The sequence below is a fragment of the Colletotrichum higginsianum genome (assembly GCF_001672515.1).
Source record: "Colletotrichum higginsianum IMI 349063 chromosome 7 map unlocalized unitig_7, whole genome shotgun sequence".
Lineage (NCBI taxonomy): Eukaryota > Fungi > Ascomycota > Sordariomycetes > Glomerellales > Glomerellaceae > Colletotrichum > Colletotrichum higginsianum.
This window is the reverse complement of record NW_017263917.1, coordinates 2,554,336-2,579,387: the sequence shown is the minus strand read 5'-3', so window position 1 is coordinate 2,579,387 and position 25,052 is coordinate 2,554,336. Positions and strand designations below refer to the sequence as shown.

The 25,052-nt window shown below is 59.5% G+C and overlaps 7 protein-coding genes across 7 annotated transcripts; 5 read left to right on the top strand and 2 right to left on the bottom strand.

Annotated features, from left to right (window-relative positions):
- Positions 1-1,430: 1,430 nt before the first annotated feature.
- On the top strand, positions 1,431-3,779 carry CH63R_10472 (Flavin-containing monooxygenase; the record flags this gene model as incomplete). Its single annotated transcript, XM_018305446.1, has 6 exons — positions 1,431-1,784; positions 1,846-2,099; positions 2,165-2,313; positions 2,458-2,810; positions 2,881-3,137; positions 3,215-3,779. The coding sequence occupies 6 exons, from the start codon at positions 1,431-1,433 to the stop codon at positions 3,777-3,779; spliced, it is 1,932 nt and encodes a 643-aa protein (XP_018154870.1).
- A 913-nt stretch (positions 3,780-4,692) lies between these two features.
- Positions 4,693-6,516, top strand: CH63R_10471 (oxidoreductase molybdopterin binding domain-containing protein; the record flags this gene model as incomplete). Its single annotated transcript, XM_018305445.1, has 2 exons — positions 4,693-4,895; positions 5,037-6,516. 2 exons carry the CDS (start codon positions 4,693-4,695, stop codon positions 6,514-6,516), a joined length of 1,683 nt encoding a protein of 560 aa, XP_018154869.1.
- A 1,027-nt stretch (positions 6,517-7,543) lies between these two features.
- CH63R_10470 (cytochrome P450) lies at positions 7,544-11,662 on the top strand (the record flags this gene model as incomplete). The annotated part of the gene is made up of 8 exons (XM_018305444.1): positions 7,544-7,820; positions 7,916-8,034; positions 8,105-8,140; positions 8,212-8,904; positions 9,010-9,862; positions 9,953-10,548; positions 10,705-10,880; positions 10,984-11,662. The coding sequence occupies 8 exons, from the start codon at positions 7,544-7,546 to the stop codon at positions 11,660-11,662; spliced, it is 3,429 nt and encodes a 1,142-aa protein (XP_018154868.1).
- A 785-nt stretch (positions 11,663-12,447) lies between these two features.
- CH63R_10469 (Arylesterase monooxygenase) lies at positions 12,448-13,503 on the top strand (the record flags this gene model as incomplete). The annotated part of the gene is made up of 1 exon (XM_018305443.1): positions 12,448-13,503. One exon carries the CDS (start codon positions 12,448-12,450, stop codon positions 13,501-13,503), a length of 1,056 nt encoding a protein of 351 aa, XP_018154867.1.
- Positions 13,504-14,345: 842 nt separating this feature from the next.
- CH63R_10468 (Major facilitator superfamily transporter) lies at positions 14,346-16,169 on the bottom strand (the record flags this gene model as incomplete). Its single annotated transcript, XM_018305442.1, has 4 exons — positions 14,346-15,274; positions 15,430-15,763; positions 15,874-15,927; positions 16,008-16,169. The coding sequence occupies 4 exons, from the start codon at positions 16,167-16,169 to the stop codon at positions 14,346-14,348; spliced, it is 1,479 nt and encodes a 492-aa protein (XP_018154866.1).
- Positions 16,170-17,198: 1,029 nt separating this feature from the next.
- Positions 17,199-20,120, bottom strand: CH63R_10467 (Fungal specific transcription factor; the record flags this gene model as incomplete). Its single annotated transcript, XM_018305441.1, has 3 exons — positions 17,199-17,896; positions 18,039-19,319; positions 19,637-20,120. The coding sequence occupies 3 exons, from the start codon at positions 20,118-20,120 to the stop codon at positions 17,199-17,201; spliced, it is 2,463 nt and encodes an 820-aa protein (XP_018154865.1).
- A 709-nt stretch (positions 20,121-20,829) lies between these two features.
- On the top strand, positions 20,830-24,465 carry CH63R_10466 (Ketose-bisphosphate aldolase class-ii family protein; the record flags this gene model as incomplete). The annotated part of the gene is made up of 4 exons (XM_018305440.1): positions 20,830-21,109; positions 21,202-21,686; positions 21,753-22,391; positions 22,450-24,465. The coding sequence occupies 4 exons, from the start codon at positions 20,830-20,832 to the stop codon at positions 24,463-24,465; spliced, it is 3,420 nt and encodes a 1,139-aa protein (XP_018154864.1).
- Positions 24,466-25,052: the final 587 nt, after the last annotated feature.

The following is a 25,052-nucleotide window of genomic DNA, read 5'->3' as shown; positions in this document are numbered from 1 at the left end:
AACTAATTACATACTTTTCACCTACCTTTGCAATTCACTTCCCTGAACAAATCAAGTTATTCCTGGGCAAGTTCGAATCCTAGTGTGTATGGACCGTAGTTGCTTATTACTATGATATAGCTGCTAGTCTTACTAAGGTGTTTAAAGTTACTGCATTTGGCTGCAACAACCTCTTCTATAGATTTAATAAGCTCTCTATCATTCTAGTAAAAGTAATTTTTGATATCTACGCCTGGCTAGGTATGTGGTGTAAGAACACTGTTTTGGTATGTTTTCTATACCATGTCTTTTTCACAATTATCCTAGCATGGAACGAACAGAACGCGTCCAACGGCCACTTTCCTCTACTGTAGTAAAGTTGGAGCTGCTGGAAAACACGAAATTGCCTACACCTCAGATCTGGCATAGAAACGCGCCGGCAATCCTTTGTGCTACCACCCGTCTATGGCTAAGGTAGGGCCACCGATTCCAACACATGACGCAGCGCTTGAAAGGGTTCGGAATGTTGTATCACATGCAAGAAGCCCCCCTTCACCAAAAGAGGGGCCGGGGGGGAGGAGGAAGACATTCGCTCATCCGCCCGATGTGCCTGATTGTACTGACGAGAGAGTCCCGGTCCCGTGATGCTTTGATGCTTGAGGCTGGCGATTCTCGACCTTCTCTCCAATACTCCGCCCAACAAAAGACCTACGATTTTCTTCACTCGGGCATTCCTACGGTGAACCCCGCTCGCTACGCGCTGCATGATACTGTAGTGTACTCACTGCATCCCCTTAGTGAGACAAGGCGTCCAGTCAACTGGCGAGACGGTGAGCGCTAGCGAGGTGTTGATGCGGGACACGCATGTCGGGCCGTCTACTCAACGGGCGCCAGCCAGCCTCAATCGGGTTCTCCAACCTATCGTATCCCAGATAGCAATTACCAGCCTACATTTAGAGGTTCACCATTACTAACCCGCTGTGCGAAGGCTTGGAGAGAAGGGGGGGGGGCTAATGCAATCCTGCCTGGAAACCTCCGCTACTCAGCCCATCCCAAAGGAGTAATTCGATGTCTCTCACGAGGAGCACAATATGTCGACACGTTGGCCCAACATGGCGTCTAGCCTGTCGGTCGACGTGGCAAGCCCTTCCGGATCAGATGGACAACGAACTGTCTTTCGGCCTTCCCCAAAGCCCTGCGCATTAGTCTGGCCGACACACCCCTCCCTCGATAATGAGACATTGTCCAACCAAGATCTGCAAGCCGCTACTAGGGCCGATCCGGTTTGGTTGCTGAACAAGCTTATGCATGTGCGTCCATAGGGCTGTTGGGGGGAGTATGAAAAGAAGAGAGTCCTCTCTCGTTCTCTCTCTTCCTTGGGCCGGACGACGTTTGGGTTTGAGCCCGAGCTGCAATTACTTTTTACATATTTACGAGTTCATCTATGAAAAATGGAGCTGCCGGAATATCCACCGAAGGTCGATATCAAGACCCAGATCTATGAGCCTCTCCCCAAGACAGCCAAAGCACTGTCGAGCTGGGAGACTCTCGATGCTAGCGAGATCGGCATAAATCTTTTGGCGGGTCTATCGACAGCCCTCCAACACGGGAATCGCCTCGACGTGGAAACCTTCTTCGCCATCCCATCCGCACACTGGAGAGATACTCTAGCCTTGACGGCTCACCTCAGGACTTTTAGCGGAAGAGAAAGGATATCGTCGGCGTTGCTGGAGCTGTGCATCCAACGCGGCGCCGGTGGCTTTGAGTTTCACGGCGGACAGGTCGTGGCGGCGAACGAAGACCTGGTAGGCTTGTCATTCACTCCCCCCTTGTTCGCGCATCGCGTCGCTGACTGATGAGCGATAGAAATGGCTGGACTGCGGCTTCAGCTTCAGCACCGGGTCTCCGAGAGCGCTGTGCAAGGGGAAGCTGATGCTGGTCCCCTCTGTCCGGGCATCGGGAGACTGCGACTGGAAGATTTGGTCCATGACCACGTGGTTGGCCGAATGGGAGGAATACCCGGAGAACGAGGCCCTCTTGAGGCTTGCTTCGGCCCCAATTACCGGTGACGGCGACGACACTATCTCAACAGACGTCCTAGTGATCGGGGGTGGTAATGCGTGAGTCGCGCCATGATCGACCAAGGAGCACGGCGTCGACGTCAACTAATACCAGACCGTTCTAGGGGCATCCTTCTAGCAGCCCGTTTGAAGGCTCTGGACGTCGATTATGTGGTAGTCGACCGCAACGACAAGGTGGGAGACAACTGGCTGCAGCGATACGACTGCATGAGGTTCCACGTCTACAAGTCCTTTTGCGAGACGCCATACATCCGTGAGTGCATACCCAAGTGACTACATAGACTAGCCACTACAGGCCAACCGCCCGTGCCTCCTTGTCCCTTCTTGATACCTCTCCGAAGGGACACTCATGACGAATCACTCCCTCCAAAACCCTTTTGATGAGAGCCACAATCAGCTGATGCTCCGCAAGCGTATCCCCACTCGTCCAACGACGGCCTCACGCGGGACCAGCTCGGCGCACAAATCCAGGCGTTTGCCAGAGAGTTCGACCTCGAACGCCGCGTCCTTCACCGCACAACAGTGACCGCCACGGCGTACGACTCGACCACCAGAACCTGGAGCGTGGAGCTGAGGACGGGAGAGAGGCGCAGACGTCTGTCTTGCAGATGCCTGGTCCTCGCCACCGGCGCCGGCTTCTCCGGGGCCGCCCCTCTGCCGGACCTCCCCGGCCGGGAGCTGTTCAGAGGCCCCAGCATGCATTCCGTCGAGTTTCGCAACGCCAAGGAGATCGTAGCAAAAGGCGCCAAGGTGAGTCTGTTCTTTCAGGTCTTCCGTGTCCGTCGGACGTGTTTGTTGACTCACTCCCCCCCCTCACAAGTCTGCGGTTATCATCGGCTCGGCCAATACTGCGTTCGACGTGATGGTGGACTGCCACGACGCAGGCCTTCAAACCACCATGGTCCAGCGGTCGGAGACGTATGTCGTCCCAATGACTTACTTTGCGCACCCGCTGGGGCTCGGGGTCTACAACGTACTCCCGACAGAAGACGCCGACGCCCTTATTAACGGGGGTCCGTTGGCGATCGGCGGGAGTCTGCTCGGGCTAGTCCACGCAACGCAAGCTCAGGAAGAGCCGTAAGCATCGCCTCCATCCATACATGCACCAGGGGGGAGGGGGTTACAGCCACACTGACGTTTGAACTGCCCAACAGAGACCGATACGACGAGGTTCGCAAAGCGGGACTGAGAGTGCGGGACTCCCTGAAAGGCGGCGACCTCCTCGTCAACCTGCTCGACCGTTGCGGCGGCCACTTCGTCGACATGGGAAAGGGGATCGACCTCATCGCGACGAAAGAAGTCGGCATCCGCTCCGGCGTCGTGCCGAAAGCGTATACACCCGAGGGTCTGCTGCTGTCGGACGGCAGCAAGCTGGAGACCGACGCCGTCATCTGGTGCACCGGCTTCGGCCACGTGGACGGCCGGAAGAGCCTGCCGGACGTCCTCGGAGACGGGGCCGAAGCCATCGCCGGTAGGCTGGAGCCGACGTGGGGGATCGACGCCGAGGGCGAGACCCGCGGGCTCTGGAAGCGACACCCGGGCGTGGACAACCTGTGGATCTTCTCCGGGGGCACGGCGCAGCACAGGTGGTTCTCCAAGGTGATTGCGCAGCAGGTCAAGGGGGTGCTGGAGGGCATACTGCCTGATGCGTACCGGCGGACGCCGGAGCCCGACGCCGCGAGGGACTGGGGGCACGGGGGCACGTGGGCGAATTTGTAAGGTTTTCTCGTGGATACAGAGGGAGACAAGAAGCTTAAGAGGGTGTTGAACAAGTCGCAAGTCGCTGGGTTTGAACTCTCACTGTCAAGTTGTTCGAGTTCCGGCATCTGGAGGCAGTGTCGTGCTTGAAGATGCTGTCAGGGGGGTATGCAGACCGTGGTGTCGTTTGAAAGATTGAATTGTTCCACGACACGAATGAGAAGATCAGAGCCTGTTTCAAGGGAACACTGGAGGTCTATCATGTATATTTAGCAGCGTTTTTCTGGTTCTTAATGCGGGGTTAGACTCACACGAATGACTGTCAGATGTGGCGGGTATTGAATTACGACTGAAGACATGCCCAGTAGTGACTTTCATCAATGACGCATCAAAAACAGCAAACCGACTCTGGATGAGCTCACTCACTCTTCATGTGATTCCAATGGACGTTCAACTCGGAAACGACTGTACTGGAATTGCCGGCCGACCTTCTTCTTCTTCCCGTTGACCTGTTGCGCCAGATAGACGAGGCGACATGGGACCGGGTTGAGGCATCATCGAGAAACCTTGGGAGAGCAACTGGGCCCGTGCTACTTCGTCTCTTCTCGCCGTAGACCGGAAGCTTATCGAAGCCCTACGCTTCTTACTGGCCCCGGGATGCTCCCGCGGTCGAGCTGTTTCATCCAGACCACGTTCTGGCTCCTGTGAGATGTCCGTGCAAGACGTCAAAGACTCAAAGCTTGCGCGAGCTCTCGGGAAAAGCGGTTCGTGTTTAAGTGTGGGTGACCCCTCAGCTAGAGCTCCCCCAGATCTGCCACTCCCCCCCCCTCCTCCCCCCCTCCCTTCAACTCGTCTTCTTGAATCAGATCCATCCCATTGATATCTGGTAGTAATCAAAAAGAACCAGACTGAAAAGCAGACCCAACTGTCGGCCATGAAGACCTCGAACCGCCCTGATGAGTGGAAGATTGAGCAGGGCCTCTCCGGGGCGGTGCTTCCGGTCCTCGACATGACCGGGCCCGAGACGAAAGCCCTGCCTCCTCAGACCTTTGGGCCGCTGACCAAGGACGAGGAAGCTCTCAGGGGGATCGGCAACCGCGAAGAGCTGTTTGCTGCTGAGCGGAAGGGCTGGGTCGGGTGAGTTAACTCATGTTCACAGCACATGCCGAGGAAACAAACAGCCTTGGCCCGTCTTTATTCCAAGAGGCCCAAGATGCATCGGTATTAGAAGTTGTTAGTTAGTGACTGACTGACTGACTCGGGCGAGAATGTTGCCAGCTTCGTCGAGTGGGAGAACTATCCCGCCAAGAAGGCCGCCGCCCACAAGATCCTGACATCCCAGACGTTCCCGCCCAACCCGGAGTTCCAGCTGGGCCCGATCCCCGCGACGAACCCGGTCCTCCCCGGCACCCACTGGAAGATGTGGCACCACGCCGTCGGCGGCGAGCTCGACCGGGTCCCCGACGACTCGTGGGATATCGTCCAGAAGGAAAAACACCCGGACATGCTCCACCTGCTGCAGTTCCCCTACAACGGCGAGCCGCCGAAGCGGCTCGTGACGGACCAGGAGATCACGCCCAACCCGCTGCACTTCGTCCGGAACCACGGCGGCATCCCCATCATCGACAGGCGGGACTACAGCTTCCTGCTCGACGGCCTCGTCGCGGAGCCGCGGTCCTTCACGCTGGACGACATCATGGACGAGTCCCGGTTCCCGCGCATGGAGAAGACGGTGACGATGCAGTGCTCCGGCACCCGGCGCATCGAGCAGATCCTCAAGTACGCCGGGCAGGGCGACGAGGTGCCGCAGGCGCCGTGGGCCGAGGGCGCCATCGGGACGGCGCGGTACGTCGGCATCAGCCTCAAGAAGGTCGTCAAGGCCTGCGGGGGCCTGGCCGAGGGCGCCAAGCACCTCGAGTTCTACGGCGCCGACACCTACTTCAAGGACGACAAGACCATGAACTACCTCGTCAGCGTCCCCTGGGCCAAGGTCAAGGCGAACGAGGTCATGCTGGCGTGGGAGATGAACGGCGAGCCCCTGCCGCGCATCCACGGGTACCCGCTGCGCATCGTCGTCTTCGGGTACATCGGGGCCCGGAGCGTCAAGTGGCTGTACCGCGTCAAGGCCATCAGGGAGCCGTCGCGGGCGCCCGTCCAGAGCCAGGAGTACCTGTACTTCCCGCAGCAGGTGGGGAAGCACAACCTCAAGATGACGGACGGCATCCAGATCCAGGAGATGCCCGTCAGCTCGGCCATCATGTCGCCCTGGACCAAGCAGGTCGTCATCCACAACGGGAGCATCCGCTGCAAGGGCTGGGCGTACTCGGGCGGCGGGCGGTGGCCGGAGCGGGTCGAGCTCTCGGCCGACGGCGGCTTCAACTGGTACGCGGTGCCGGTCGAGAAGCTGTCGCGCAAGCGGCGCTGGACGTGGCGCACGTGGGAGTTTGACCTGCCGTGCGACGTCGAGGGCTGGGTCGAGGTGGTCTGCCGCTGCTGGGACAACGCGCTCAACACGCAGCCGCCGGACGTGCGGACGGCGTGGAACTGGGGCCTGCACGTCACCAGCTCGTGCCACCGCATCTCGCTGTACAGCGTCAACAAGAGCCGGCCCGCGACGAGGGCCCGCCTCGCCGAGTTCGAGAGCAAGGGGATCCCGTTTGGGCCCATCACGGTCCCGCTGGCGTTCCCCTCCCAGTCGTGGGAGGACTACGAGAAGTACTGGGCGAGCCACGACCCCCGCGACGCCGAGGACGACTGAAGGTCGGTGGGCGTTATGGCGGGTGGGAGTGGACGACGGGGTTTATCCTCGACTAGTAACAAGTACTTGTGTCTGGCTGTAGAAGAAGCTCGTTGTGGCAACTATAGTTGTGTAAAACAAAACGACGAGTGTTCTCTACGGCAATGCTACTACGGAGGTTCTTTGAAATCTGCGTGTGTGCTTAGTTGGGTCACGGAATACGCAATGTTTTTCATGTTGGCAGACTTGGGAGATGTGGTATTGGTGTGGTCGTCACTTGTAACTGCAATTTATTTGTCTTTTGTCCCACTCGGGATAATTTATTGTGTACCCGAGTTTCGGTTGGCACTGCAAAGTGCTCGTTAACCATGGACGTTGTGTCTGTCTATTAGGAGGTCAAACATCCCAGCCCGAGACTGTAAGCAGACTGTATACAGGCTTTATGTAGTGAATAGCCTTCAACTGAATGCCCCACCGAGCAAGGCTATTGGCTCCCCCCCTTGCCTCTAAAGTCATAACGCTGTGCGCCAGTCTCGTCATCGTCTTTACGGCAGACTTTCTCTGAAGCAGAACAGACGCGGCATTGTTCGTCTGGCGGCCACGCGGCGTCTGGCCTCTGTAGCGTTGCGAAAAGCGGAGACCGGACGCCCGCGGAGGGCCGGGCAGCAGTCCCCACCCCCCCCGGGACCCGCGGGTACGATTAGGAACGAATCTCAAACAGCGGTAGAGACAGACAGGACAGGACAGGACAGGTAAATGGTAAATGTGGTTATTTTCCACAATTTCATCGTTGGACTAGGGATCATCACGCCTTGAAACCCTCACTCAGCCACGCTCGATATCCATCCCGAGGACGCCGAAGCCGAAGGAACAACTTGCTACTCAAGTCTGACCGACTCCGGCGGCGGTGGCCCCGCGGTGACCCCCCGGTAGGGAGCTTCTACTAAGCTGCCAAGCATAGCCTCATATTAAGCATCGTATCGAAGACGAGTCTCAAGGAAATCCCGTGTTCTCTCTGTCAATTAGTATTTATGCCGGACACGCTCCCATGCCCTTACCCAGACTCGAAAAGCCCATCATGTCGTCCATCACGAATCAGAAGCCTCCTCCCGCAATCGAGAGCCCTCTACCACCACTCCATCACGAGAAACGCAAAAGAATCTTCAGCCTGTCCCGACGGTCTTCCACGAGGAAGAGCTTGAGCAGTATGCCAGGGGAAATCGTCGACATCCCGGAGCCGCCTCGCGTGCCCGTCCTGGGACACGTGACGGAGATCGACCAGGAATACCCCCTGGGGTCGTTTTTGCACCTCGCCAACAAGTATGGTATGTGACGTCCGTTTCCCGAGAAGCGGGGCTCCTCCTCTCCCCGGAAAAGAAGAACGTAGTGAGACTTTACTTACAACACACCGATACGGTAGGCCCCGTCTACCGGCTGGATCTTCTTGGCACCAAGATGGTGGTTGTCAGCACCCAGAAGATGGTGGACGAGTGCTGCGACGACAAACGGTTCAAGAAGTCCATCGACGGCGAACTCAATGTAGGATCAAGCGACCATTCCACTCTATGTTTTTTCTTGTTTCGCTGCTGACACATGTATCGACACACAGGAACTACGCGCTGCAGTTCACGATGGCCTCTTTACAGTAAGTTCCGCCCTGGTGTCCCCTCCGTCCCTCTCTCTCTCAATAACTGCGGTTAACCAAACTTGTCACAGTCCAAAGGCGTGGAAGAAGAGAACTGGGGCGTGGCCCACCGAGTCCTCATGTCGGCTTTCGGCCCCCTCGCCATCAGGGACATGTTCGACCCCATGCACGACGTGGCCGGGCAGCTCGCGATGAAATGGGCCCGCCACGGGCCGTCGACGCCCATCAACATCGGCGAGGACATGACGCGGCTCACGATGGACACGGTGGCGCTCTGCACCATGGGCTACCGCTTCAACTCGTACTACCGCGAGGACACGCACCCCTTCATCAAGGCCATGTACGCCGTCATGAAGGAGGCCGGCGACAAGACGCTGCGCGTGCTCCCCCAGGTCTTCTACTCGAAGCAGGACAAGCGGTACAGGACCAACATCGACACGCTGCGGTCGACGGCGCGCGAGGTCCTCGAGGCCAGGCGGCTGGACCCGGACGGCGCCAGCACGCGCAAGGACGTCCTGACGGCCATGCTCAACACCGTCGACCCCGTCACCGGCCGCAAGATGACGGACGAGAGCATCATCGACAACCTCATCACCTTCCTCGTCGCCGGCCACGAGACCACGGCCGCCACCTTCACCTTCACCATGTACTGGCTGCTCAAGAGACCCGAGGTGTACCGGAAGGTCCAGGAAGAAGTCGATACCATCGTGAGCGACGGGCCTCTCCGGGTGGAGCACGTCCCCAAGCTGAAGTATCTGGCTGCGGTAAGTAGTTGTCAACAGAAACCCCGTCCGTCTTGACTCCCAAGGTAGTCGGTCAGTCAGTCAGTCGGTCTGACACTAACCTCTACCTGGTCGAACAAACAACAGGTATTACGAGAAGTCCTCCGTCACAGCGCCCCGATCCCGGCCTTCGCCCGCGAGGTCCAAGGGAACGAGGCGGTCATCGGCGGCAAGTACCGCGTCAAGGCCGGGGAGCAGATCGTCTGCTTCCTGGCCAAGTCGCACCTCGACCCGGCCGTGTTCGGCGACGACGCCGAGGAGTTCCGGCCCGAGCGGATGCTCGACGACAACTTCGACCGGCTGATGCGCGAGTTCCCCAACTGCTGGAGCCCCTTCGGCACGGGCATGCGCGGCTGCATCGGCCGCGCCTTCGCCTGGCAGGAGATGGTGCTCGCCTTTGCGCTGCTGATGCAGAACTTCAACTTCGTCATGAACAACCCGGGCTACGACCTCAAGGTCTCCCAGACGCTCACCATCAAGCCCAAGGACCTGTACATCCGCGCCATCCTGAGGGAGGGGCTGACGCCGTCTCTGCTCGAGGCCCGGATGACGGGCTCCCTCGTCGGAGGAGGCCCGGCAGCGGCGGCGGCGGCGGCCCAGCACAGCACGAACACCAAGGGCAAGGCGGCCAACGGCGGATCCGGGCAGGTGAACGGAAGCAAAAAGGGCGCCAACCTGGCCGTCTTCTACGGTTCCAACTCGGGCACCTGCGAGTTCATGGCCCAGAGACTAGCCAGCGACGCCGTCTCGCACGGCTTCTCCGCCACCGTCGACTCCCTCGACGCCGCCAGAGAGTCTCTGCCGACCGACCGGCCGGTTGTCATCGTCACCTCGTCGTACGAGGGCGAGCCGCCTCACAATGCCGCGCTCTTTGTCGACTGGTTAACTAATCTGAAAGGAAAGGAACTCGAGAACGTTTCCTACGCTGTATACGGTTGTGGTGAGTTGTCAAACCCCCCCTTCCCCTTAATCGTCTACAAACAATTCCCCTGCCCCCTAACACATCAGCTCTTCTAACACTTCAAAACAGGCCATGCCGACTGGGTCAAGACTCATCAACGGATCCCCAAGCTGGTCGACGTCTCCCTCGAGGAACACGGCGGCCGCAGAATCACCCCGATCGCCACGACCGACGCCAAGGACAGAGACATGTTCTCCGACTTTGAGACCTGGGAAGAGGAGACCCTATGGCCCGCGCTCAAGAAGGACTTTGGCGGCCGGCCGGCCGGAGATGGAGACGGAGACGACGCCGGCAGCATCCCCGACGCGGGCCTCTCCGTGTCCTTCTCGACGCCGCGGACCTCGACCCTGCGCCAGGACGTCCGGGACGCGCTCGTCGTCGGCTCCCGCATACTCGCCGGCGGCGGCGCCCTGGGCCCCGTCAAGAGGCACATCGATGTGCAGCTCCCGTCCGACATGCGCTACTCGGCCGGCGACTACATGGCCGTCCTGCCGCACAACCCCAAGGACACCGTCGCCCGGGTCATGCGGCGCTTCCACCTGACCTGGGACTCGCACGTCACCATCGAGGCGTCCGGTCCGACGACGTTGCCGACCGACACCAGCATCCCCGTCTCTGACGTGCTGAGCTCCTACGTCGAGCTCTGCCAGACGGCTTCCAAGAGGGTACGATACATACATGACACAGTCCCCAGTTTCTAATGTTTTTTTCTTCTTATTGCTGTTCTTTTTCTTTTCCCTTTCCATCAAGTTGACCGAGGGAAAACGCGTCCACTGACGAGAAACCCCCCCCCCGTGTAGAACATCTCGACACTATCACAGCTTTCCCGGGACGAAAGCATCATCCGCAAGCTGCAGCACTTGGCATCTGACGGTTACGACGCCGAGATCAGGGACAAGAGGCTCTCGGTTCTGGATATCGCCGAGCAGTTCCCCTGCCTGGCGATCCCGTTCAACCACTTCCTCCTCATGCTCCCGCCCATGCGTGTTCGCCAATAGTAAGTTAAAAACCACAAAAAAACATACTGAAAAAGAAACCCTGTCTCTTGATCCCTTCCCCACACATCATCATCATCGTTATGCTAATCATCACCCCCCAAGCTCGATATCCTCCTCGCCCCTCGTCGACCCGGGCGTCGCCACCCTCACCTACGGCGTCCTCGACGCTCCGGCCTTGTCCGGCCAGGGCCGCCACATCGGCGTCACCTCGTCCTACCTCTCGAGCCTCACGGCCGGCGACCGGCTCCAGATCTCGATCCGCCCCGCGCAGGGCGGCTTCAAGCTGCCCGTCGACATGGACAAGACGCCCCTCCTCTGCGCCGCGACCGGCACGGGCCTGGCGCCCTTCCGCGCCTTCATCCAGGAGCGCGCGACGCTCCTCAGCAACGGCCGGCGGCTCGCGCCCGCGGTCCTCTTCTTCGGGTGCCGCCACCCTACCGCCGACGACCTGTACCGCGACGAGTTCGACGCGTGGGAGGCCGCCGGCGCCGTCACGGTGTACAGGGCCTACAGCCGCCGGCCGGACGCCTCGCGCGGCTGCAAGTACATCCAGGACCGCGTCTGGGCGGAGCGCGAGCTGCTGTACGACCTCTGGGACCGCGGCGCGCGCATCTACGTCTGCGGCTCCAACAAGGTGGCCGAGGGCGTCAAGGAGGTCATGCTCAGGGCCGCCAGGGAGAAGAGCGAGATCGACGACGGGAAGCCCATGTCCGAGGAGGAGCTGGAGGCGTGGTTCAACGGCATCCGGAACGAGCGGTATGCCACCGATGTGTTTGACTAGATAGACTGGTTCGGAAGTGTATTACTGTCCGGGTGTTTGTGGCCCGAGAGAGGTAGATTTAACTCGTGAGGCCATCAACGCCAAGCAAGTTGTGTTTTGCTTTTGTTTTGTTATTTAGAGTAAATCTAGCAATCAAAAAAGCTGCTCTTTTCCAGACTGGACAACACCCCAAGACGAGTAGACAGATGGCCCACGCAGCGAGGTAAGCTTTGTGCTCGCATGAACGGTGTTCAAGGACGGCGAGAAGCCACATACATACATCACACGTTGTTTTCTGCTTGGCCAAAGTCAATTCCATCGGGTTGAATATCTTCCACCATGGCCAAGAACGAGCAAGAAAGTGTGACACACATACACACACACAGAGAGAGAGAGAGAGAGAGAGAGAGAGAGAAAGACAAAGACAGAAAAGAGGCTAGCCAGCGCACCCTACGTGGCAACCCCGTCATGCGCTCAGACAATGCCACCGGGGCGCGCGGTGGCCTCCAAGACTAAGCAGATTCATGCCGCTCGGACGAATTAGAAGCCTGTCGCCTTGAAAACGGATTCAAACCTCTTACTTCAATCCATCTGAAGTTTCCAAGCTAACCAGGTTCATGGTACTGGGCGGCGTGGTGGTGTTGATACAGCTACCAACCGGAACCCGTGAATCAAGAAGGATATAATGCCTTTCGCGTGTCCCCCCCTTGGCAACACAGCCAACAGGTCGAAACAACCCTCCCCTTTCCCCGACGGTGAGACAAGGGTAAAGAGAAGAGGTGACAACCAAGCGCATAAAGCCCACCATGAGCCCCGGCCTCTCCCTCCTCGGCGGCGTCATCGTCGGGATCTTGTCCATCCTCTACTATGCCAACCAGCCAGCCGCGCCAGAGATGACGGGCCTCCAGTTCGACGCCGAGTTCTGGGCCGCCGCCGGTCCCCTCATCGCCGTCCGGCCGCCCAAGAGACCTACCGACGCCCTCGAGCTCCGCGCGAGCGTCAACACCGGCCTGTCCGCCATCCTCAAGCACGCCCTGCCAGACGGCATCGTCGAGACCAGGCACCAAGTCAAGTCCTTTGATGGCCAGACCATCGCGCTGTACCACTTCGCACCACCACCAAAGGCCGACGAGACCAACGGCACGCAGCCGGCGTTTATCTACGTCCACGGGGGCGGCATCGTCGGCGGGGACGTCGACCCGTACAGCCGGCCCCTCGCCGCCAAGGCCGCCCAGGAGACGGGCGTGTCCATGTTCGCCGTCGAGTACCGCCTGGCCCCCGAGTTCCCCTACCCGACGCCCGTCGAGGACTGCTACGCCGCACTCGCGTGGCTGAGCCTACACGCCAAAAGCCTCAACGTCGACCCGGCGCGCATCGGCTTCTACGCCCTCAGCGCGGGAGGGGGCATCGCCGCCGGAGCCGCCCTGATGGCCCGCGACCGCCGTCTGTCACCTCCTCTGGCGAAGCAGATCCTCATCTATCCGATGCTCGACGACAGGACCCGGGTGCTCCCAGAGAACCCGCTCTCGCAGTTCCTCACGTGGACCGACGCCTCGAACCGCATCGGCTGGACCGCGTACCTCGGCGAGGGGAAGGTCGGCGGGCCGGACGTGCCTTCGTACGCGGCGCCCGCGCGGGCGACGGACGTGGCGGGCCTGCCGCCCACCTACATCGACGTCGGCGGCGTCGACCTGTTCTGCGCCGAAGCGGTGGCGTTCGCGGGCCGGCTCGCGGCGGCGAACGTGCCGCTGGAGATGCATGTGTACCCGGGGCTCCCTCACATTTTTGACCTCTACGCCCCCGCGATTGAGCTGACGAGGCGGGCAAAAGAGAACCGCCTGCGGGCGGTGAGAAGTTTATGACAGGAGAAGGTCCAGTGAGCCGGGCTCTTCCGGCCAAGGAGGAGGATGAAGAGTCAATAGAATGGCTATGACCGCGGCAAGGACAGCCTCGAATCTTTCGACCTTGTCGATGGGTGATAAATAAGAATTCACTAACTAGGTTTGTCGATGTATTAGCGGGTTTACTTGAAAGCAAGCTCTTCCTGAACCTCACGAACTGGGCTGACAAGGCAATGGGAAACGTTTTGTCTAAGTGAGTGTTGAAGAGGAGGAGGAGAGAAGCGGTTGTAGGAAGTTACTTTAGGCTCTAGAACATATCTTACCGAATGATCGTTACGAAGCAATGGTTCAAACTGATCAGTTTAGCCACAAGAGGCGAGTTTTGCAGAGGCGACTTGGCTGCTCTTGGTTATGCAAAGTCGAGGTTTTGCAGCTACGTTGACCAATGGCTCAGCATGATCCTTTTTAATAATCAGCACGGCAAAGTAAACAAGCATCTTCATCTTCTCAGTACCATTGGTGTTATCTAATGAGCATAGGGTATGGACAAGATGCTCCTAGCAATCATAAAGAGCCAGTTCGTGTTAATGATGTCCCGCATAACGGCCGGCTGGTAAGCAAAGCATCAGGCTAAACGTGCAAAGCCTGGATAATAGACAGGACTCCTGAAGATGTTCATATGGAAGAAACTCCCTCAAAGATACGAGGACATTCTGTCTCAAACCGCGACACTAGTAGTGGAAACCTCTCTGGTATTGTTTATCACTAGAAAAGCAATCCAGTTATACTCAAGTATCACATCACCCCCTCACCATTCCCTTACATTATCCCTCTCATGATCTTCATCAACCTGCCCTCACCCTTTACTCCTGCTCCTCCGCAAGAACCTCCCTCTCGGCCTTGGTCCCCTTCCAGTCCACCCACTTGACAAACAGAGGCATCAGCACCGCAACGATCATGCCGGCGCCCAGGAACGCCGCCGTGACGCCGAACCCGACATGGTACGCCGGCGCGTCGCGGCTCGGCCAGATGCGGCTGCCGTACACGCTCGAGAAGTTGCCAAAGGCGTTGACCATGGCCAGCACGATGGCGCGCTTCTCGGGCGGCAGGCTGATGACGCCGCTCGTCCACGACAGCACCAGCGGCAGCGCCGACCAGATGCCGGCGGCGACGAAGCAGATCATGACGTAGCGCACCATGGGCGTCTGCACGGCGGCGCACACGACGCTGCACGCGAAGCCCAGGGCCAGCGGCGCCGCGACGTGCCAGCGCCGCTCGACGTGGCGGTCGGAGCTCCAGGCGACGACGTTGAGGCACACGGAGGCGACGGCGTAGATGGGCACCGTCATGTACTGCGCCGTCACGGTGTCGTAGCCGAGCGTCAGGGTGATGGTCGGGATGAAGTACGAGATGGTGCCGGCGCCGACGTCGAGCATGAAGAGCAGGATGAAGGCGTACGTCCGCGGGTCCGACACGGCCGCCACCAGGGCGTCGCGGTGCGAGAGCCGCTTGCGGTTCTGCCCGCCCGACGCGATGCCGTCGGCGATGATGCGGATGCTCGCGAGCCGGCGCTGCTCCGGCGTCATCTGCCGCGCCGTGGCCGGGTAGTCGAGCAGCACGAAGAAGGCGATGAGGGCCACGCCGACGGTGGCCACGCCCTCGACGATGAACAGCCAGCGCCACCCGCGGATGCCGTGGGCGTTGTCGAGGTTGGCGGTGATGGCGCCGGCGAGGAGGCCGCCGAACGCGCCCGAGAGGACGGCGGCGGTGTAGAAGATGGCGAAGCGCTTGCCTGCGATGGTGAGGGACCGTGTTAGTCTAGGTTTCCTTTATCACGGTCTATGGTGTTTGTTTGTCTTCATGGGTTGTCTCGATACAACCGTGGTTATGGTGGTGGTGGTGATGATGACAATGATAATGACGGTGGTTATGACGGTGATGACTTACCCAGCTCGGCCCTCGTGTACCAACAACTCAGCAGGTACAAGACGCCCGGGAAGAAACCGGCCTCGACGCACCCCAGGATGAAGCGGAACGCCAGCAGCGCGCCGTAGCTCTTGGAGACGGACATGAGGGCGCTCAGCGCGCCCCAGACGAGCATGATGCCCGGCAGGAAGATGGACGGCCGGCTGCGGCTCAGGATCATGTTGGACGGCACCTCGCAGATGAGGTAGCCGAAGAAGAAGATGGACAGCACCCAGGCGTAGCCGTCGTCGGTGAGGCCGAGGTCCTTTTGCATGCCGGCGATCTTGGCGTTGCCCTGTTTGGGACGGTCAGCGAGCTGTGCGTTGATAGATTTTGATGAAGAACGGATAGACAGACAGAACACACACAAACACACACACACGAAGAGAAAGAAAGAGAGAGATAGATAGACAGAGAGAGACTCACAATGTTGGTGCGGTCGACGTAGTTCAGGATATACATGATCCAGAGCATGGGCATCTACGCCGGCCGTTAGCATCATCACTCCACCCACCCACCCACTTGATATTCCCAACATGCCGCGGGTGCGAGCTGCTCACCAGGAAAATGTCAATCTTGCGCACGAGCTGCTTCTCCTCGCGCGTGCCGGGCACGTAGTTCCTCAGCGCCTCGGCGAGCTCCGCGTCGGCCTCGCTGACGACGGGCGCGTTCTTGTCCTCCTTCATGTCGAGGGACGGCTTCTGCCCGTTGTCGAGGCTCATGGTGAGCAGTTTTCCTTTTCGAGGCTGTCTGTCTGTCCGTCCCGGCTGTTCGTTCCTTTGTCCGTTATGTGGTGTTGGTCTTGTCTCGCCACCTATCAAAACCCGCCTTCGACTCCTCGTGCGGGTGGTTGGAATGCGACGAGATAACTGAGCAGAGAGACCCCCCCTTTTTTTTTTCCTTCTCTTCGTCTCTTTTTCTCGCTGTAGCTTATCGGACGGGGGAAAAAACACACGCGGGTGTTATCTGAGCACGAAACGAGGTTTGAACGACAAGGTTGTTCCTGTCCCTAGTGATGTGTCGTTGGCATTAAAACGGGACGTCTGATATATAACGCCAAAGACACGAGTCGTGCCGGCGTGTGTGACTGTGACTGTGACTGTGACTGTGCGTCGTGTCTGCCCCGGGGGATTCTACCCGGTGTGTTCCGGCGGCCCTCTGCCCACGATTTCCCCCACGGGGTAACGAGGCTTTACGGGGGAGGAGGAGGGGCTAGAGGCGTCAAGAAGTGGGTGTGTTCATCGGGGCGTGGAGGTGTGCAAAGAGGATCCCCTCGTTCTCGCGTCCGTCCTCTGGTTGAGAGAAGAGGGGGGGAGAAGAGAGACAACGAACGCCACCCCCATTCCAACGAGGCGTCTCTGATTGGGGACCGCAAGCGTCCGGGGGACGATCCGGATCCACGACAAGAGGGGGTTGATTGGAGGGGGAGAAAGGATAGCAGAGCGGACTTCTCTCCGCGCCTCCAAGTGCCGACGGGACCGCGGTGTTGTGTCCGAGATGTCATACAGAATAATCCCACTCGGGTTTTGTCCCGTTGTACGGATACAGACGGATGGAGATACCTTACGACGCCAGAACCACTATCAAACTGGTGAGATGAAGCATCACGAGGATTGCGTGGTCACCAGAACCACCGTATACGAACAATTAACCCGGTCGTGATCTCATTACACATAGATACATGCATACATACATACACAGATGGATACAGTACATACACACACATGCGCACGCACACTGACGACGACACATCAGCCCGGCATCTGCGAGTTCAACAGGTCCAGCATGTTGAGCGGGTACTGCTCCGGGCCCATGCCGAAGTTGTTCATCATCTCCCCGCTGAACATCCACTGGTTCCAGTCCTGGCTCATCTCCCCTTCGTTCCAGACCGGAGGCATCCCCTGGCCCGGTTGACCGTCGCCGCCGCCGTACTGCCTCTGCTGCTGCTGCTGCTGCTGCTGCTGTTGCAACAGATGCTGCTGCATCTGCGGGCCGCGCTCCTTGAACTTGTCGAGCATGTTGCTGAGCCCGCGGCCGATGTAGTGCGCCACGTGCCGCGCGCACCGGTTCGTCTCCTCGAGCAGCCGCACGACGCGCTCGATGAGGTCGACGACGTCGTCGTAGCGCACGTCGAGCCGCGCCGCCTTCCACTGCGCGTGCACCTTCATCAGGAACATGGCCGCGTACGCGATCGTCGTCAGCAGGTACAGCGGCACCCCGATGACGGCCCGCCGCATGTCGGCGTCCGTCAGGATCAGCTCGAGCGCCGCCGACGCGCTGCCGATGGCCAGGTTGATGAACTCGCGCCGCTCGTCCGACATGGCGTACTGGTCCGACGGGTTCGACGGGTTCAGGCCGCGCAGGCAGATGGAGAAGAGCAGGAGGCGGGCGAAGTGGTAGTGCAGGATGACGCCCTTGGCGGGGTACTTGGATATGTGCTTGTCGGGCACTGTTTCAAGCATGTTAGTTGATGGTTTATCCTCTCGTCATGGATGATGAGAACATGGCTTATAAGGACTGCTAGCTATGATGTTCTCTCATCATGGATGATGGGCATGGGCACGTATGGTAAGCAACTGGGTTATTCTCACCTAACCGGGTCTCCCATTGGAGCTTCCACCGCCCCAAGTCGGCGTCGTACCTCTTGAGGGCCTCGAACTCGTCCCGGGCCACCTGCCGCGACGTGTCCGGGCCGAAAGTGTGGAACACACTGCTCAGGATGATGAAGACGCCGACCTGGCTGTGCAGGCGGTGGTCGGCCTGCGTGATGCCGGGCAGGGTCAGGAAGGCCTCGTGGTGGGTGATGGTGGCGTCCTCGTTGATGACGGGCGGCCGGCCGTAGGCGATGCTGAAGTGGTGGTCGCACACGTAGAGCAGATACCACAGCCTCGCCTTCTCGACGTGCTGCGGCCCCTTGTTGAGGGCCTTTGCGCAGAACTGGTGCAGGTTCAGCTCGGTGGCGATGCGCACCGCGAGCCCCGACACCTTCCAGCTGATGTCGGACAGCCAGAAGGCGCCGATGCACAGGCCGCGCACGTCGTCGAGGCTGTGGTAGCGGTCGAACATGGTCTGGCTGGCCAGCTCGAGGAAGGTCGGGTAGCAGATGTCGAAGGCGCGGCCCTCGTCCTGCTCGTGGAGCGCCGTGACGGCGAGGATGGCCGCCGTGAGCAGCGGCGACGACATGCGCGTCGCCGTCAGGTTATCGTGGACCAGCGCGATGCCCCCCCACAGGTACGCGTTGAGGGTCCCGCGGAAGGTCGAGAAGAGGTGCTCGGCCTCCTGCACGCTGAACTTGCCCTGCGCGATGAAGTCGGGCTCCTGGGCCCGGCTCGACGGGAGGTGGAGGTGCACCCGGGCCCCCGGGTCGCTCCGGATGTTGCGCAGCTTCGTCACCTCGAAGAGGCTCGCCATCGGCGCGCTCACGATGGCCTGGTCTTCGCCGTTGTCCTGGGCCGTCTGCTCGGGTGAGTTCTCCCTCGTCATGGCCGTGACGTCCGGCGGCCGGACGGGCGAGGGACCGGTGGTGGTGCCGGGACTGCATTGTGACCCGGCCGGGTTGACGGGACTCTGGGACATGCCGGCGCCAGTGGTCGTGGTGGCGGCGGCGGCGGCGGCGGCGGCGGCTTCGTATTGATAAGATTGCTGGGGAGGAATCAGCTGTGGCAGGTTCAGGGTGCGTCTGACCTCCATCATGGACGCTTGGAGCGTCTGCAGCTGCATCTCCATCTTGGTCTTCCACTCATTCTCGCTGTCGAGCAGGGTTTGGAGGCTCTTGTTAACGACGCACTGCAGGCCGAGGCGGGAGCAGCGGGCACACTGGTTCTGGCCGGGCTCAATGCCGCACTTGATCTTGCGGTTCTGGCATTCCTGGCCTGTCCCTGGTGTCAGTAGGTAGGTCTCTCCTGCTCCGTGACTCCGTATCTCTCTATTTGCATGTGTTGGTGTCTCTGTATGTGCATGTGTAGGGGTATGTGTGTGTGTGTGTGTATGTCTATTCGTCTCTCTGCATCCGGCCCGCCACAGCCGCGGCTAGCCTAAACTTGTCTTGCGAGGGCGGAAAGCGGGGAAAGAAGAGGGGTCGGTTGGGCTGAATGAGACTCGAGACGACTCAAGACGCAAGTTCAAAGCCGAGGAGGTATCGGGGGACGGATGGATGGATGGATGGATGCACACGAGGCGGGCTACTCACACGCTCGGATCTTCCTGGAAATCTTGGGCAAGTGGACGTTGTTGACATTGACGTTCTGCCCGGAGGCGACCCCCGAGGCCGAGGCCGAAGACGGGGTCTTGTCCGGGCCGTCGACTCTCGCACGTTTCATGATCCGAGAAGGATAGAAGTCCGAAGGGGGGAGGAAGTTTTCTGGGTCTCCCTCTTTTTTTTTTTGGCGGCGGCGGCAGCAACAGCAGTAGCAAGGTGGACGGACGGGGGGCGAGGAGTGGACAATCACACGAGAGAGTGTGTCAGAGGGAGGGAGGGAGAGAGGGAAGAGGGCGGAAAGATGGCCGAGAGGTGGAGGAGGGCGGAGAGAAGAGAGAGAGAGCCAGAGGGAAAAGAAGGCGCCCCGACAACATGCATCTGACCATCTGCCTTTGCTAATAAGCGGGGCGGACTTCTGGCCGTTGCGGGGTTTGAACATTCCCATCCTCTCCCATCCCATCCCATGCCATGTCATCCTCCCTCCACATGCTCGAGCTGTACTCTCATACTGGGCTCTGCTTTGTACTCTGTACACTGTACTATCTGTTAGTCAGTATCCACACTTACCTTCGTCCCAAGAGAGAGCGAGAAAGAAGAGAATATAGAGAGACAAAGCAGAGAATGAGAAAGAGAGAGGGGGGAGTCAGAGAGAGACAGAGTAGGGAGAGAGTCAAAGAGAGAGTCAGTCCAGTCTAGTCTGTATCTGTACAGGTAGACAACTTAACTCCCTCTTGGCTCGCGCGCGGCAGTCTTGTCCGGTTCCCATTATCACGTTCTTTTCTCTGAAGAAAGCCCCCGAAAGAGAGATAGAGCAAAGTCCCCGTCGGGACATAACACGGAGCTGTTCCCCGGATGCTCATCTTCCACCAAACATTCTCCCGCCCGCCCCCCCGGCTACTTTTCCGAGGAAGCCTTGGCCCCGCCCGCCCGCCCGCCCGTCCCGGAGATCTGTACGTAGGTAGACAGACCGTAAGAGGGAGGGAGGGGAGGAAGGGTATAAGACGACCGGGTCTTCTCCGATGAAGTAGTCCCATTCTGAAAGCCAAGCACTCTTCTTGTTGAAATCCTCTCCGAGGAACAATCGCCGACGCCAAGTCCATCTCCCAAAAACAATACGTTGACGGACACGACCACGACGACAAACGACAACAACCAGGAGAGAGACTTCGCAAAACACTTCCGAGATGGCTTCCCCCGACGGCCCCCAGCCCACGCGCGTCGGCTTCATCGGCCTGGGCGCCATGGGCTTCGGCATGGCCTGCAACCTCCTCAAGAAGCCCTCGTACCGCGTCCAAGGTCACGATGTCTACGCACCGAGCGCCGAAAGGTTCGTCGCCCAGGGCGGTTCTACCGGCGAGTCGCCCAGAGAGGTGGCCAAGACCAGCGATATCCTGGTCTGCATGGCCGTCAACGCTCAGCAAATCGATGACATTCTCTTCAACCATCAAAAGGGCGCCCTGCAAAGTGAGTTTCTTTATTGGATGGGTGCTTGTCATTTCATGTCACTAGAAAGCCATCCCTGGTCATGCCAAGATGCTAAGCTTCACCCCCCCTAGCATTACCGGAGAACGCAACCGTGCTGCTCTGCTCGACCGTTCCGCCCACGTACCACGAGACGCTATCGTCTCGCATCGCCGCGGCGGGCCGGCCAGACGTCCTCATCGTCGACAGCCCCGTCTCCGGCGGCACGAAGCGCGCAGCCGACGGCACGCTGAGCATCTTCGCCTCGGGTGCCCCCGAGGCCCTGCAGCGCGCCGATGGAATCCTGCGCGACATGTCGGAGAAGCTGTACATCATCCCCGGCGGCCCGGGCGCCGGGAGCAAGATCAAGATGGTCAACCAGCTCCTCGTCGGCACGCACATCGCTGCGGCCTCCGAGGCCATGGGCCTGGCGGCCAAGGCCGGCCTCAACACCCGTGAGGTGTACAACATCATCACAAACGCCGCCGGCAACTCGTGGGCCTTTGAGAACCGCGTGCCGCACATGCTGGATGGCGACTGGACGCCTCTTTCTGCCCTCAACATCTTCGTCAAAGACATGGTGAGAAAACACATCTCAAGCCCTCTTAATGGACGGAACCGAACTAGCTAACAAGCGTGCATTAAGGGCATCGTCGTATCCACGGCAAGGACTCTGCAGTTTCCAGTACCTCTCGCATCCGTCGCCGAGCAGCTGTACATCTCGGGTGCTGCCCACGGCTACGGCGCCGAGGACGACTCCGGTCTCGTCCGCGTCTTCCTCCCCGGCGCTCAGAACATCGTCAAAGAGCAGGCCCAGGCTGTCAAGCTGACGACCCAAGAGAAGCTGACGCCGAGCAGCACGCCTCTGGAAATCTCAAAGATTGGCATGGTCGGCTTGGGAGCCATGGGCCAGGGCATGGCCGGCTCGCTCCTTCGCGCCGGCTTCGCTGTCCACGGCTACGATGTCTACGAGCCCGCCGTTGACAAGTTCGTGTCCAACGGAGGCAACGCGTCCAGGGCCGCCAGTCCCGCCGAGGCCGCCAAGGGCGCAGACATCCTGGTTCTGATGGTACAAAACGCGGCGCAAGCTGACGACGTCCTGTTCGGCTCCGGTCACGCCGCCGATGCTCTACCCGACGGCGCCATTGTCGTCCTGAGCTCGACGGTGCCGCCCTCGTTTATGAGGGACCTGGAGAGCAAACTAACAAACCTCGGCAAGGGCATCAGTCTCATCGATGCCCCGGTCAGCGGCGGCGTCGTCCGCGCTGCAAACGGCACCCTCACAGTAAGCCGGCCATCCTCCTTCATCACGGGCGTGATTATTATGCTAACGGTTGAATCAGATCATTTGCTCTGGCGACGATGCTGTGCTCTCCAAGATCAACGGCCCCCTGCTGGCCATGACGGGAACTTCCAGCAATCTGTGCCACGTTCAGGGAGGTGTCGGCGCCGCTTCTTCCGTCAAGTTGATCAACCAGCTGCTGGCCGGCGTCCACATCGCCGCCGCTGCCGAGGCTATGGCGTTTGCCGCCCGTCTCGGCCTCGACACAAGGCGCGCATTTGAGATCCTCGGAAGTGCCGCCGCGTGGAGTTGGATGTTTGAGAACAGAGTGCCACAGATGCTCGACGCCGACTGGACACCGCACTCCGCTCTCGCAATCTTCGTCAAAGACCTCGGCATTGTCCTCGACGAAGCGAAACGCCTTACCTACTTCGCCCCGATTTCATCTGCAGCACACACCTTGTACCTTTCGGGCGCCTCGCATGGGTGGACGAAGGAGTCCGACGCCGGTGTTGTACGATTGTGGGAACTGGCCGGGCTATCTGTCTCGGGAAACGCTGGACCCAAGGCCCAAGAAACCACGCAAGAAGCTCAGGAGGATGAGCTGGAGGTCGAAGCAGGCCAGGAGGAGGGCCTTCCGGCACAAAAGACAATTGAGTCGCTGCCCAAGGAATACTCGGGAGACGTCATCAGCTCGACGCGGAAAGTGGTCGACAATGGCGAAGTCCCGGTTCTCGTGGTGCTCGACGATGATCCAACCGGCACGCAAACCTGCCACAACATCGACGTCCTGACGGTGTGGGATGCCGCAACTCTGGAATACGAGTTCAGCCTCGACCCCACTGGTTTCTTCATCCTGACCAATTCGCGAGCCCTGCCTTCCGCCGAGGCCAAGCAGCTCATCCTCGAGATCTGCCAGAATGTAAAACAAGCAGCGGAGAAGTGCGGCAAGGCGTTTGAGATTGTCCTGCGCGGAGACTCGACCCTGAGAGGCCACCTACCAGAAGAGCCAGAGGCGGCCGAAGAGGCGCTCGGCAAGTTTGATGCGTGGGTCATCACACCCTTCTTTTACCAGGGCGGCCGATACACCATCAACGACGTGCACTACGTCAAGGAGGGCGATGTGCTGGTGCCTGCCAGCCAAACGCCATTTGCCCAAGACGCCACGTTCGGGTACAGGAACTCCAACCTGCGAAAGTACGTCCTCGAGAAGTGCGGTTCGCGGTTCGATGAGTCGTCGTTCCTTTCCGTCACCCTGGATGATATCCGTGTTGGGGGTCCCGCAGGTGTCACCAAGAAACTCCTGTCGGTGGCGCCCGGCTCCAACACGGTTGTCATCGTCAACGCTGCAGCAGAGTCGGACATGCACGTTTTTGTGGCGGGCCTTCTCGAGGCCGAGAAGGAGGGAAGACGGTATCTGTACCGCACGGGCGCCGCCTTCGTCTCCTCCCGCCTGGGGATCACGGGAATCCCGCCCCTGACAATGGCGGACCTCGGGGTGTCGGTCACGGCGGGGACCAAGCAACCAGGCGGATTGATTGTGGCCGGCTCGTACGTGCCCAAGACGACAGCACAGCTCAAGGTGCTCCGAGAGAGGCGAGGCGACAAACTGACAGTCATCGAGCTCGACGTTGCCGGACTGATCGAATCGGAAGAGGCGGCCGAGAAGGTTGTCACGGCTGCAGCGGCCGAGACGGCGTCGAAGCTGAGTGCCGGCGAGGACGTGCTCGTCATGACGTCGCGAAAGCTGATCAAGGGCGGCGATGCGCTCAGCTCGCTCCAGATCGGATCCAAGGTCGCGCGTGCCCTGGTTCAGCTGGTGGAGAAGATTGACGTTCGACCGCGGTATCTGATTGCCAAGGGCGGCATCACCTCATCTGATGCGGCGACCAAGGGGCTGAAGATGAGACGGGCGCGCATCCTGGGCCAAGCTGCGCCTGGTGTCCCGCTCTGGAGGTGCGATGAAGAAACGAGCCGGCATCGCGGGGTGCCATACGTCGTGTTCCCGGGCAATGTTGGCAGTGACAGCACGCTCGCCGAGGTTGTCGAGTCGTGGTCGATTGAGAATGTGGCGTAATTGTTGTAGTTGTTGTAGTTGTTGTGGCTTCTTGCTTTTCTTCTTCTTTTCTTTGCATGGGAGCGGGGAAAGCGTAGCATGGTGTGGGACGTATTTGGATACCAAGCAACAACCGAGGCGTAATAGTTTTAATTTTGACGACGATGAACGACGACTTGTCGATGTTATGCAGGCAGGAGGGAATTCGGTGATAATCGGTAATAAGTGAACTGCATAATCTGATGACATAAGGTACAGTGTAGACAGTCCCAGAAACCCACCTCGTGACAGTGCCCAGACTGTGAGCCTACGCCCAGACTAGACCGATCCACATAAGCTCTTTCCTCCAATCACATGCGGGACAGACGAAAGATGACTCAGCATGGGGCTTGTTCTCCCAGGCTCCCATCACTTGGAATATCTCCAAGTCAAACTCCAAAAGACTACGAGCTGCATTTTTCGTGGGGTGTCATCTGGACTTGATGCAGCTATTCGCGTCAAAACCAGCCTGCACGTATCACTCGCTATCTTGACGTGCACCTCGCTCTCCCATCGCAGGCTCCTTTTCTCCACGTCATGACTCATCCGCCCCAATATTCCCTCGCTCC